Raw genomic sequence first — 13601 nt, forward strand, 5'->3', positions numbered from 1 at the left:
AGGACCATCATTAGTTATGCTTTTCTGGCTTATCAGGCCTTTTGGCTGTTCTAAGGTGCATGCCTGTGAGGGTTAACTAACGTGAGGTGAAATTTCTTAGCCTGTATGGTCAGAATGTGTAACCTCCACTTGACTCCCCCTTGCAGTGGGAGAGTACGCACTTTCTGTTGTTAGACAGTTAGAGATTTGTATTTAGTGTCCTACCTGCAACGGATTTTGTGAAGTAAGAGGAGATGGAAGGCCATGCCCTGGTGACTGGCTGGGTTTCTGAGGGGAGCTGGAGGACTGTGGGGCCGGAGGCGGTTGGCTCTGGCTCTGGGACTGTGTTTGGTTCTGCTGTGGTGGTGCTGACGGCTGTGGCTGTGGCTGCTGGGTTTGCTGGGGTGGCTGTGGAGTCTGCGTCTGCTGACCTTGCTGCTGCTGCTGGCTTTGCTGCTGCTGTTGCTGCTGCTGACCTTGCTGCTGCTGCTGCTGTTGATGCTGGAGCTGCTGAAGATGCTGAAGTTGTTGAAGCTGGGAGTTCAGGGATGAGGTAGCTGTAAATGGAAGAGAGGGAAAGGAGTTACGTAGGTTTCAGTAATACCTACTGTGCTAAAGATATTCCAGATTAAATTTTGGTTCTGTTACATTTTGGGGCACACTGCCCACTGAGCTCAGCTGGCCTCAGACTTCAGGTTGTGGCAGGAAATTAATGAACACATTGCCATCAATAATAGCCCGTGGTTCTGCCAGTGCTGTTCTCTGGGAAGAGTCAGACTTTACTGGAAGCAATGAAAGCAAACCTTCGGGAGGGCTATCGCTCTGCCCACAGGACAGCCCTCAGAGCTGACCAGCAGGTTTTGCTCACACAAGCTTACCAGTGAAGCCAACGGGATTTTTGCCCGCCTAGAGAAGAGGCCAACAGGATGTCACTGTACATAGCATAGCAAGAACTCAGAGCACGAACCGGTGCTGTTATATAGAGGAGGAGCAAACCATAGCTGTAAAACATAGGATGCTCTGAAAAGAGCTTTATCACATCCTTATACAGCAGGTGTCAGGAAAGAAAACATTTAGCTGTGAAATTTCTGTGCAATGCATAGGTAGCAAAAATGCTCAGTAAAATGTGTGGTTCGCTGAAATTAGCACTGTTTCTTACAATTCACATCTAAAAGCTATGAAGTTCCTCTTGTGAAATAGGGTAGGTAGTCTGTGCACTTGCACTGCTCACTTACTTCTGGTAGTAAAAGTCTGTTGCGTTTTGCTAGCATGTGCTCCAAACATGAGGCTTGGAAACCAGTGGCTCACATCAACTTGCTGGCACAGAGGAGCAAACTTTATCTCCCAGAGACACTTTCAGATTGACTAGGGCTTTCATTAAATTCAGGAAGGCAATAAGTGTGCCACAGGCATGTCACTAAGGAAGAACAGCTTTAAGCAGCAGCCAGAACATCACAGAGGCCTGATGTTTTCTGGGGTTATGCCCTGAATAAGTTACCTGGGTCTCCAGCCTTACCCACTCCAACAACATCTTAGGGTTTGAATTAGATTGCTATGAGATCCCAAGAGGAACAGCTTACAAGATCATTGCACTACTTTGCCCTCTGTACTGCTTTGCCAACACGATTCTGTATTATAATTTCCACCAGCAGAATCCAAAGTGAACTGGGTGTGAATCAAATTTGTTATTTCTAAAGTGGTATTCAGATTTCATGGCCAGAAACACTGTTCACCAAGTTATTTGTGGATTGGCTGATAAAGCCAAGTCATCTCCACTTTCTTCTCATGTCAATGTGCCTATTTCACCTTTCCAGATGTCTATGCCCTGGGGATGAATGTGAGGTCTTGGGTATGACTTAGGAAATCAATGAGCCATAAACTGGAATAAGCAAAAGAAAAAAGACAAGAAAAAGGAGAAAGATGAGGCAGAATGGGTGAGCCAGAAAAGGCTGCCTGAATAAAAAGTAAAAGGCTTGGTGAGAAGAGCTGTTGGTCATCCATTCCTATACTCATAGCTGCTCTAAATTTCCTTTCACCAGAGGTGGGAATCAAGCTGCAAATCTGCCTTTGCAAGAATTATAGTCATGTGTATGTGACTTCAGCAAAGAAGCTGAATAATGCAGAGAAGCAGGACTGGTAACACCAATATATTCCCTTCAGGAAAGTTACTGATGGAAGTTTTGCGTTTCAACATAAAATAGAGTGACCATCAGATTGAAAACACGCATGGTATCTCACGCAAAAGAAATCAGCCTGAAGAAGAAGGGTACGCTCTCATCAATTCCATGATCAGAACTGGTACCTAAATGCCTCAAAGACAGTAGTAAGTGGACACATAATCTAAGGCATATGAGAACAGAGAATGGAGAAGTTGTGTATACAAGAAAGCAACTGCATAGACAAATATTAACCATAGCATGAAGTACCTCAGATTGCAAGTAATACCATTCAACAATTTTATCTGTAAGTATGTACACAGAGGCGGAAAGACTCTTCTCACTCCCATGAGGAAAAAACTAATCTAGATCAGCTCTTTATCTTGTGCAGGCCATTTCCCCACCTGTGATAGCTTAGCAGTCTGGACAAACCATTGATCACCAGAACGAAGACTTCGAACACTACATGCCCTTACGGCTTCCACAAACTGCAATACAGAAATGAATGCATTGATGCCCCACAGAAACATAATTTGTAATACACACGGCTCATGGAGAGGAATGAGGGGTCGTTTCGTAGCCTATGTGCACAACAGGACGGGATAAGACAAAACTTCCTCTGTAGCAAACTAGATATAGTGGGGTGTTTTTGTACTGCAATGGTCTCCAAACCCTTTTGCTCCCACAGGGCACTCTTAAAGGTCATGGCATTTTTGGAGCACAGAACATGTTTGACTCCTTGAGGAACGCCTTTCAGCTGGAATTTGGAAAATATGGCAAATAATTAAAGGTATGCTGGAAGTTGCTGGTTGACGGTTGGACTTGATGATCTTAGAGTTCTTCTCCAACCTTAATGATTCTATGATTCTATTCTGTGATTCTAAGCATCAGCCTGAGATAATGTGAGGTAACACAGGATGGAGGGATCACTGTAATTCTGATAACATAAAAGTGCAAAACCAGGGCAGCACTAAATCTTTGTCAAGGACCTTATGATTGAACTTACAATATGCAGAAAATATCTGTGGATATAATATTAAAGATAAAAGCATCACTGCCTGGACTTCTTAAAATGGTGGCATACAAGACATGAGGAGAATAGTTAAGAAGCCTAAAATGTAAAATACATGTTTCTTGACAAACTAAAGCAAATGGAGTGGTGGTTACATTACATTGCAAAAAGTTTATTATTTTGTGTGTTTGCATGTAGCTCAGAGCAATCAGAAGACTAATATTTAATAATTATTTGTATTAGTGTTCACCACAGAGCATACGACTTTCAGGATGCTTTGACTGAAATGTTGCCAAACAGTGACATAAGGAGCCTTGCAAAATTACAGAGCCTAAAGCACAGATACAGATATACAGAAATAGCACTGATCGGTTTGTTTACCATCGGACAAAAATCCACGCTTACTGAAGTACGGTTTTACAAAATGTATGAATCTGCTTAAGCAAGAGAGATTATATCGTTGCACTTGTTGGGATTTACTTGCTAGAATAGTCATCCTAGTGGTGTAGGCCTCAGTTTGAATAACTTTGATCAGCTGTAGAATTATTCCTAAAAACTAAATCTTCATTAAACTTACATTCTGCCCAAGACTAATACTCTGCTTAATGGACACTTTGATTTGCATATTCTTTCTTCTGCCAATACATAAAGCAAGGGACAGAATCCAGAGGGAAGAGAACGGGGGAAAAATGCCTCGACATTTTTTTTTAACCCACAATTTTGCAGGTTCAAGTTCTACTGAGCTGCTAATGTAACCAACGTCGAATGGCCATCAGCAACATACTTCTGTGTACTGATAATGTAAGCAGGTGCAATCGCTCAGGGAACCTGATCCGTCCGATGAATGAAGAGGGACTGAAGCTGACTTGGAAAACACAAGTTTGTAAATTCTGTGGGCAAGGCCAGCACTTGCAGCTGATGGCTTGATATGGAGAGTTTTTCACTCCCCATCTAGGAGCAGAAAAGCTTTGCATTCAGTACTGCTCAGTACTGTTCAGGGCCATCAATATCTCTACCATTCACTTTTGTACCAGAAGTGCACTCATTCTTGCTGGGGTGGAAGGCGGTCCCTCAGGGAAAATCTTATTGGTGGAGAAAAGTTATTTCATGGAAAAGTTCCCAAGTTCATAGCCAGCAACTGCACAAAATTATTCAAATAACTTCTTTCCTTTTCATATAATTTGTTTAAAAAGCCTCACCGAAGCCTGCCATCCCGCTGAGCTACAAGTTGCACTGAAGTGGCTTGGTGAGGTGTGATTGTTTAACACACAGCTGCTAAACAAACAGATAGGGAATTGGAAGGAGGACTGTTAGATCAGGCAAGGCTTTCCCAAAGCCACACAGCGGGCGTACTGCAAAGGTGGATTTAGGGCTCCGGATCACGCCTGCAGTCCAGTGTTCGCGCTGCCTGATCGCACTGCCTCTCACAACATGAGCACTACCCGCAGCAGGGGTTGTGTCATATTATTGTTTGTAATCAAATCCAATCCAACTCCCAGAGCTTGCTTGCATACCTCATCCATTATAAATCGTATACCTGTCTAGCATTTGTCACTTTCTGCAGAGCTTGGAGCCTGATGGAATTTCAGGTGGTACAACTCTGCTATGTCTGCATGTATAAAAGATAACATGCACTGCTTGCCTCACAGGGATCTTTTTATGACTTGCTGGCTAACAGCTGGGTAAAACTTTTGACATGTTTAAGTCAGAAATGCCTACTTTCTTTCAGAACTGCATTCAAGAATTAAAAAAGCTTGCAAAACATGCAAAAAAAGTTTCTTTCTATGGTGAAAAAGACAACATAAAGTACATCACTTTAAAAGGGAGATAATTAACTAAAAAATGCATGCAAGCTCTGAAAAACTGTGAGGAAAATCCACAAACTGTGTGCGACATTTCAGCTTTCCTCAACAAAAAATACAGGTTGAATATATACCAGGTATCCAAGACCGTAACTTAAACACTACTTTCTTTGACCCTGCTGGAGGAGGAGACCCAGTCCTTTACCAACACTTATTCTGGTTCTTTGGACATCCAGAAGTCTACATCCTAATCTTACCAGGCTTTGGAATCATCTCCCACGTAGTAACATACTATGCTGGTAAAAAAGAACCATTCGGTTATATAGGAATGGTATGGGCCATACTATCCATTGGATTCCTAGGCTTCATTGTATGAGCCCATCACATATTCACCGTGGGAATAGATGTAGATACTCGAGCCTACTTTACATCAGCCACTATAATTATTGCTATTCCAACCGGCATCAAAGTATTCAGTTGACTTGCCACACTACACGGAGGAACCATCAAATGAGAATCCCCAATATTATGGGCCCTGGGCTTTATCTTCCTCTTTACTATCGGAGGGTTGACAGGTATCGTCCTAGCAAACTCCTCACTAGAACTTACACCTACAAGGAAACAACGGCATGATGAGTTTTCAAACTTCAGTTTTAACTATAATTTCTTGGTTGCTGCAGTTACATGGCAGACTTCCCAAGGGATCGCTCCATGTTTTTTGATCTTACTTTAAGCAGATTATGCTTAGCCACAGCATTAAAGCATTCACGTTAGAAGAAGAGATACAGAGTTAAGTGGTGTAAATGGGTGGTCAAGAGACAGTGAAAGCAAACTTTCTGATCTCTCAGGTCACCTATTTCTACACTCGTCACCGACTTCAGACTACTTTAAGGACTTAGATAAGGTATGATCTAAGGAACACACTCCTTGACCTCCTTTGGGGAATACCTTAGGCACCATGCTGCTTTGCACTTACAGTATTTAAATAAAATGTTGTCTTTTCACATTTTCCTTTTGTGTCTTCTGTTCCTCTGCTGGTCACCTACACAGGAAACTGAAATGAAATCAAAATGCCCCCCTGTCAAGTAGAGTGGTGCAATGGGAAAAATTCACCTCTGATGCAACCATGCTGAAAGCAGCAGTCTGATCCATGACAGGGAGAATGAGTGAATCATCTTAGCAGGAAACCTGAAAAGGTTCAAATCCCAATCCTGGCTGTATTCACTGAGAGTAGTATCAACTGCCCGCTGCCTCTGGCTAACATATTATTGCAGAAGTATGGAAATGGCTCTGGTTATATTTTAAATTAAAATATACATTTGAAAAAATTAATCACGTTTCTCCAAAAAGCAAAGCCCACAAATGTTTATATAATGAAAACAATGTAAAAATTATAACTCTCTTTTCAGCTCTCATTCACAACACAAACTCAGATTCTTAAGACCTCTACAGCGCTTGGCAGAAGATCAAATTAATGTGCAGGGATTCAATTTGTATCTAGAATCTGCTCTTGTGGATAAGCTTCACAAAATGTCTGACTTATTTTTTTAATGTTTTGTGCGTGTTTGTTTCTGTGTAAAGAGAAAGAAGGGGTAGAAGGACAAAGACACAATTTTAGCCTAAAACTATTGTGCTGCTCTATCCTCCAGCCTCCTATTTACATAATTGCATAGCTGTTCTTCAGTGCCTTGATACAATGTACAAGAGACTAAAAAAGGAGAAAATCATACATTAAACCTTTTCCTATTTGACTGAGCACAGAACTTGGCTCTTGCCATTTCAAGGGCCTAATGCCTTTTTCCACTTCCCCAGTAATGGAGAATGGATTTGCATTGCCTTAAACTGAAAAATGTGACTAACTTAAGCATCTGGGCTTGCGTTTGAACTGACATGGCCTGCTTTTTTTTCCACCCTGTTGTTTCTCTTCTAATGAGGTATATGCCTTTCTTTTCTTTGATTTCAAAAGATTGAATGCACACACTGAACAGGCTAATGCAAGCCTGTGTTTACGCTCTCTCCCTCCTGGGTAATGAGGGGTAGGTTAGCCAAATACCCAATGTGTTTTTGCATACGCTTGAATTTTCTTTTTAACAGCAAAATGTGAGATGTTCTAAATATGTTAACATCCTCTTTGTGAAAAAAAGGGAAGGGTTGGGCTTGTGGCCGAAGAGATTAGTAATGGGATACAGAGCATATTATTTCTAAACCACTGGTTCAAATCCAGTCTAGGTCAATAGAGGGAACAAAAGTCATTGCAATTTAATTTTGCTTTTGAGTGTGTTCTACCTTATAGAAGATGTATTAGATGTATAGAAGATGTATTCACACAAGATACCCACAGAGAGCCTGCACTGGAGGCAGTCTGCCACACAGTCAAAGTAACAAATTGATGGTCTCCCAATACTTATTAGGAAGATCATAAAGACTACGGCCTTGGATGGCATCAATTGACATCTTTATTTCCACATTCGGCAGAGAGGCTAAGGACAGAAAGAGTAAGGAGACCAAGTCATCTTCTCCTTCCTAAAGGTGATCCCTCAAGGTTACAGCTGCAGAATACAGATGGGGTTATGGGGAGAAACTTGCATTGCCAATGCTCCTCTGTACCAATTCTACAAATAAACAGAGGGCTTCGCTTTCTACTGTTGTCATATCCAGCATCTTTCATGAGCACTAAATTCACTTTAAAGAATATAGGCAATAAAAAGGAAGTATTAAGAAGAAAACCATCATAATTTATATGGTGCCTGTGGTGTCTCCACATTTTGATGAATACTGGAACTTCTCTGAAAAATGATCCACTGCATTAAATAAATCTGACATTTTTTTTTCCTTACCAAACCTTAAAATGTACAATAATCCACTAAGAAGGAACAAAAAAAAAAAAAAAAGAAAAAGTTGTTGTTCTGGGTAGAGAGCTTGACTAAGTATTAGGGCAAGTATATTTGGAATACTTCCCATTCTGAGATAATCTAGGGGCTATTTTCCTCTAGTTTATGACAACACTCTATGAGTAAAGTTCCCTGAGTGTATTGTAAAAATTGCATTAACCTATTTAAAATGACCAAAGGCAAGAACAAGCTGGAGAAATTAGACTTTAATAAGCCATTTGCTTCCTCAGCTCAAATGGGACCTTAGGCCTCATCTTGTACAGATGGTTGAAACATTAACTGGAGTCAGGGTATCATCAAGACACAGGGGATCAATCAGGGAGTCGTCCTGGGACTGTCATGCAAAGACAGGCAATTTAAAACCCAACATAGCATAGTCTGAGGGCAATGTAAGTGTTTGAATGCCAAAGGCTGGGTGTCAAGCAAGCAATATCTACATCTGGTAAGCTCCAAATTTTACTAGCCTGATTTTTTTTTTTTTTTTTTTGTGAAAACAGAACTCTTTCAGATATCAGGGTGCAGGAGTCTTAACATCAAGTGCTTATGCCAGATAAAATCAGTTTTCTAGTTATAGAGAGGAGGACTGGTCCCAGATTTTCTAAGAACAGAATAGTGTTGGAATGGAAAATCAAACGGAGTGGTATGGTGTTCCATACTGAACCCATAAGAATGTTCCTATGGACCACAATTTAAAATAACCTCCCATTTCTTGGGAAAAAATCTGCAGGACTCCTTTGAAAGAAACTAACCAACAAAGAAAATATGGTTGTCTAAAGGCCAACAGAGCCCAGTATAAGATTTCACAGCCAAAGGGATGTGACAGGGAACAGATGAATGACACAAAGAAATTAAGTTTGAAACAACAGACTGCTGACTCAGAGAACAATGACCATGACTCACAACGGACATCAGACAAAGTCTGGGCACTCCCTGCACACACAACCTTTAATAACAGGAACTGCAGTTTATTTTTTTCCCTCTTTGTCTCTTTTAAATGTTCTAATATTGATGGGAACCATAATTTCCATGGCGTTCATGCAGACTATGTGTTTGACGTGCCTCGAAGTAGCAATGCTTGCAGAAAAAGCTGCGCAACAACATACGGCCCCAGAGGCTTTGGAAGAGGTTGCACAGAATCCTGTCCCGCAGTTCAGAGTGCCACGGGTCCCCAGTCCACCGGGTGGCCTGCCATTTCTGCTGGCAAGGTGACTATGTGAGGCTTTGGGGCAAAGTCTTGTCAAGAGGAACTGGCTGAATTGCCTGGTGGCTTCAAAAGGTGATTCTGCATTCTTTCCAGATAATAGATCTGCAGTTGTGTCTTCTATAATTGTTTATGGCAAATGGCTCTTCCGGCAAAGAAATATTTATCCAGGTATAGCTTCAGCAATGGTTCTTTGAAGATCAGGAATTATTAGAAGTCTCTTCAAAGAGTCTTTGAAGTAAGTCATGTTCCCTTAACTAAAAGTGAAGTTACTCTAAGCGAAATGTACTGTGATTTTTGTTCATGTATGTGTTTGGGTTTTTTTTAAACAATACAATTGAATAGTGGATCAAAGTGTTTGTGGCTTAAAAGACTGGCCTTGCTGCTAAGCTTGTGGAAGTGTCCTGAGAATAACAAAGGACAATGTCACTTTCTCCCAACCTTAACAGAGGGAAGCATCAGAGGGTATGGGGCCTACTAGGTAACTTGGTATGACTGGTTGTTTTCGCCTCTCAGACTCTCATTATATCTGTGTTGCTACCATTTTCCAGTCTATTCTGAAAGCGGGTAGACCTGAGAAAACTCTGTTGTCTATTAAGAACTCCAAGATTCAAGCAGCTGCAAATTCTGTTCCAGTGTCCACATTCCAGACAGAGAAGTTAGCTGAACAGGAGTGAAAAGAGGCCATGGAATGACTCAGAAAACAGCAGTACTTATGCTATAAGGAGAAAAGGAAAAAATGCAGCCCAGCCCTTTCCTTTGCAATCAATAAAACTACAACAGTAAGTATGAGAACTAGGTGCAAAAGTGGCAGTTCTACCTTGCTGCAAATCCATGCACACAAATGCTTTGCTGGAGCAGTAACTTAGGCTTCAACCTTGTTAACAAGAAGACTGGCCTGGCTGAACAGGGACCTTTGGCCGGAACTCAGGAAAAAAAAAAAAAAAAGAGTTTATGATCTTTAGAAGAAGGGCAGGCAACTCAGGAGGACTACAAGGATGTTGTGAGGTTACGCAGGGAAAATATTAGAAGGGCTAAAGCCCAACTAGAACTTCATCTGGCTACTGCCATAAAAGACAATAAAAAATGTTTCTATAAATACATTAGCAACAAAAGGAGGGCTAAGGAGAATCTCCATCATTTCTTGGATGCAGCGGAAAACACAGTGACAAAGGATGAGGTAAAGGCTGAGGTATTTAATGCCTTCTTTGCTTCAGTCTTTAATAGTAAGACCAGTTGTTCTCCAGCTACCCAGCCCCCTCAGCTGGAAGACAGGGATGGGGAGCAGAATGAAGCCCCCATAATCCAAGGGGAAATTTTTAGCGAGCTGCTACACCACTTAGACACACACAAGTCTATGGGGCCGGATGGGATCCACCCACAGGTGCTGAGGGAGCTGGTGGAATCTGTATGAGATTCAACAAGGCTAAGTGCTGGGTGCTGGACTTGGATCACAACAACCCCATGCAATGCTACAGGCTTGGGGAAGAGTGGCTGGAAAGCTACCTGGTGGAAAAGGACGTAGGGGTGTTGGTCAACAGCCGGCTGAATATGAGCCAGCAGTATGCCTGGGTGGCCAAGAAGGCCAACAGCATCCTGGCTTCTATGAGGAATAGTGTGGCCAGCAGGAGCAGAGAAGTGATCGTGCCCCTGTGATCGTGCACCGGTGAGGGCATACCTCGAGTACTGTGTTCAGTTTTGGGCCCCTCACTACATGAAAGACATTGAGGTGCCAGAGCGTGTCCAAAGAAGAGGAATGAAGCTGGTGAAGGGTATAGAGAACAAGTCTTATGAGGAGTGGCTGAGGAAACGGAGGTTGTTTAGCCTTGAGAAAAGGAGGTTGCGGTTGTAGCGAGGTGGCCATCAGTCTCTTCTCCCAAGTAACAAGTGATAGGACAAGAGGAAATGGCCTCAAGTTGTGCCAGGGGAGGTTTAGACTGGATATTATGAAAAATTTCTTCATCAAAAGGTTTATCATGCATTGGAATAGGCTGCCCAGGGAAGTGGTTGCATCACCATCCTTGGAGGTATTTACAAGACGTGTAGACGTGGTGCTTAGGAACATCGTTTAGTGGTGGACTTGGCAGTGTCAGGTTAATGGTTGGATTCGATGATCTGAAAGGTCTTATCCAACCGAAACAATTCAAGGAATTCTATGATTCTAACAACAAGCCTCATTATCCTCAATAAAGCCCTGAATTTCTCCTGGTTTTACTGAGCCATAAAAAAATTAAAAATGGTAGCAACAGGGTGAAGAAGGAAGGGAAGAGAACAAAACAAAACATGTGGCCAGATCTTGCAAGAGCTGTAATGCTTTCAGGGACTGAAAGCCATTCCTCACCAGCTGGGACACACGCACAGTACCATGTTGAATATGGCACTCTTTATCAGTCACTGAAGAATAAAAACGGAATAAAAAACTTTCTCTAAGTGTCACGAGATATTGCTTAATAGCTGTGATACAGGAGCAATCTTGAGAATAGGTCACTGGGTTGGTGAGGAGGTGCTGTAACCTCAGAATGTGAGCAGAAGATGGAGGTGTTCTTTCTTCAGATGAGGGATCAATCCAGAGAGACTATGTAACTCCCTCCACATGAGAAATTGTAGAAGAGCTGGGAAGCAAACTCTAATTTGGTGATCTGTCACATCACAAGCCACACCTGAATGTATGTACCACTAGCAAGGTACACTATGTTTGCCTGCTGTTGACTCACAGTAGCTCTATTTTGCTGTCTTTAAGACTCTTCCATGATTTATATTTGCTGTGCATAAATAGGAATGTCTGTATTTCATAGAATCATAGAATCACAGAAAGTTTTGGGTTGGAAGGGACCCCTAGAGGTCATCTAGTCCAACCCCCCCGCAGAGAGCAGGGACACCACTAACTAGATCAGGTTGCTCAGAGCCCTGTCCAACCTGGTCTTGAATGTTTCCAGGGATGGGGCCTCCACTACCTCTCTGGGCAACCCGTTCCAGTGTTTCACCACCCTCATTGTAAAGAATTTCTTCCTTATATCCAGCCTAAACCTACCCTGTTTTAGTTTAAAACCATTACCCCTCGTCCTGTCACTGTTGTCTCTACTACAAAGATTGTCCCCATCTTTCCTATAGGCTCCCTTTAAGTACTGAAAGGCTGCAATCAGGTCTCCCCGCAGCCTTCTCTTCTCCAGGCTGAACAAGCCCAACTCTCTCAGCCTGTCCTCATAGGACACATTTAGTCATGTACACTTCAAACATATCACAGTAGCAGTAGCTATTTTATTTTTGTAAGCTTTAAGCTAAGTACAGGTCAGTTTAAGGCGATCTGCCTATATCCCTCTTTCTAGTTTGTTTATTTTACTTGCGGAGCGATAAAAAACAAAGATAAACAGCAGGTGAGCAGCAGTTCTGAACCGTGCAGCTGGTCATCTGCAGCAGATGGACTGACTGCTCATTTTTAATTTGAAGCAACATGAGGGAGGCTAAACATCAGATTTCTCTTTTGTCCCTACAGCTCACCAGCCAAACGTGTTGCTGCTTCGGGTGCTAATCCTAGCTCGGCTGTGCTTGGCGTCTATCACCTTCGCACAGCAACAGTGAATTAGCTGCTCTTTGAGTGCTCATGTGCTTCCACCTACCTAAATCTCCTGCTCAGTGTTGAAATAAACAACCTGGTTATTCACACAGACAAACTGCTCATCAGCAGAAAATCTGGGTGGGAGACTTAGGGAGGAGGTTTTATAGGCACTCCTTGTTCACGGGCTGTAAAGTCAGTCACACTTCTGTGTGTGACGATGAAGCTCCGTCCCCAGCCGAACAGAAGGGCTGGGGAGTCCAGAAAAGCAGCTGCATTGCTCTACCCAGTCAATGCACCATTCACTGCATCATTTTCAAAAGCACATCAGGAACCCCCACATTGTTTGGTATTTCGTATGGTTTTGTACACTGCAAAATAGTCAATAGCAGGCCTTTGAAGAAACTGCATCTAGATCTTACTTTAGCTATTAAGTTGCTTCTTCATTGTTAATTATTTTTAATTTGAAATGGATACACAGCAACTAATAACAGAACTTCCACTTAAAAAACATTTTTACTTACATGGAGAAGGAGTTCCCAGTTATAGAGAGGGAACAAAATGCAAAGGATGAATTTACAATTGGCCAAAAATCTACTTTAAAATCATTCACTATTTCTGTCCGCATATTTAGTCAGAACAGAATGGTGTTGCCCTTGTGATGCAGTAACTAGTACCTTATTACCCTTCTCAATGGAAATACTTGCTTTTCCAGACCAGATAACAGAAGACAAGCCGAATTTGGTTGCTAACCAGCAACTCTCCAAAAAGCTCACAGGAATCTAGTCTTTGCCTACCTTAAGGCAACATTGCCTTAATTTTACTATTCAGGATAGTGAAATACCATTTTAAAGAAGGGTTTATGTCTTATCAGCTGCATATGTTTAGCTATACCAAACCTGAATGATGCTACGAAACATTCTTCTCATTGTTTCTCATCTCCAGGTTCCTCAGTCTTTTAAACAAATTCAACAATATGTTAACACGCAAAAAAAAAAAAATGTTTA

General features: G+C 42.0%; 1 protein-coding gene across 1 annotated transcript in view; it reads right to left on the bottom strand.

The window, feature by feature from the left end:
- POU6F2 (POU class 6 homeobox 2) overlaps positions 1-13601 on the bottom strand; it is a 318779-nt gene that overhangs the window by 99910 nt on the left and 205268 nt on the right. Inside the window, exon 5 of the mRNA XM_009943048.2 lies at positions 205-536. Coding sequence (XP_009941350.2) covers positions 205-536 — 332 coding nt within the window. The remainder of the gene's footprint in view (positions 1-204; positions 537-13601) is intronic.

The sequence above is a fragment of the Opisthocomus hoazin genome, chromosome 4, assembly GCF_030867145.1.
Source record: "Opisthocomus hoazin isolate bOpiHoa1 chromosome 4, bOpiHoa1.hap1, whole genome shotgun sequence".
Lineage (NCBI taxonomy): Eukaryota > Metazoa > Chordata > Aves > Opisthocomiformes > Opisthocomidae > Opisthocomus > Opisthocomus hoazin.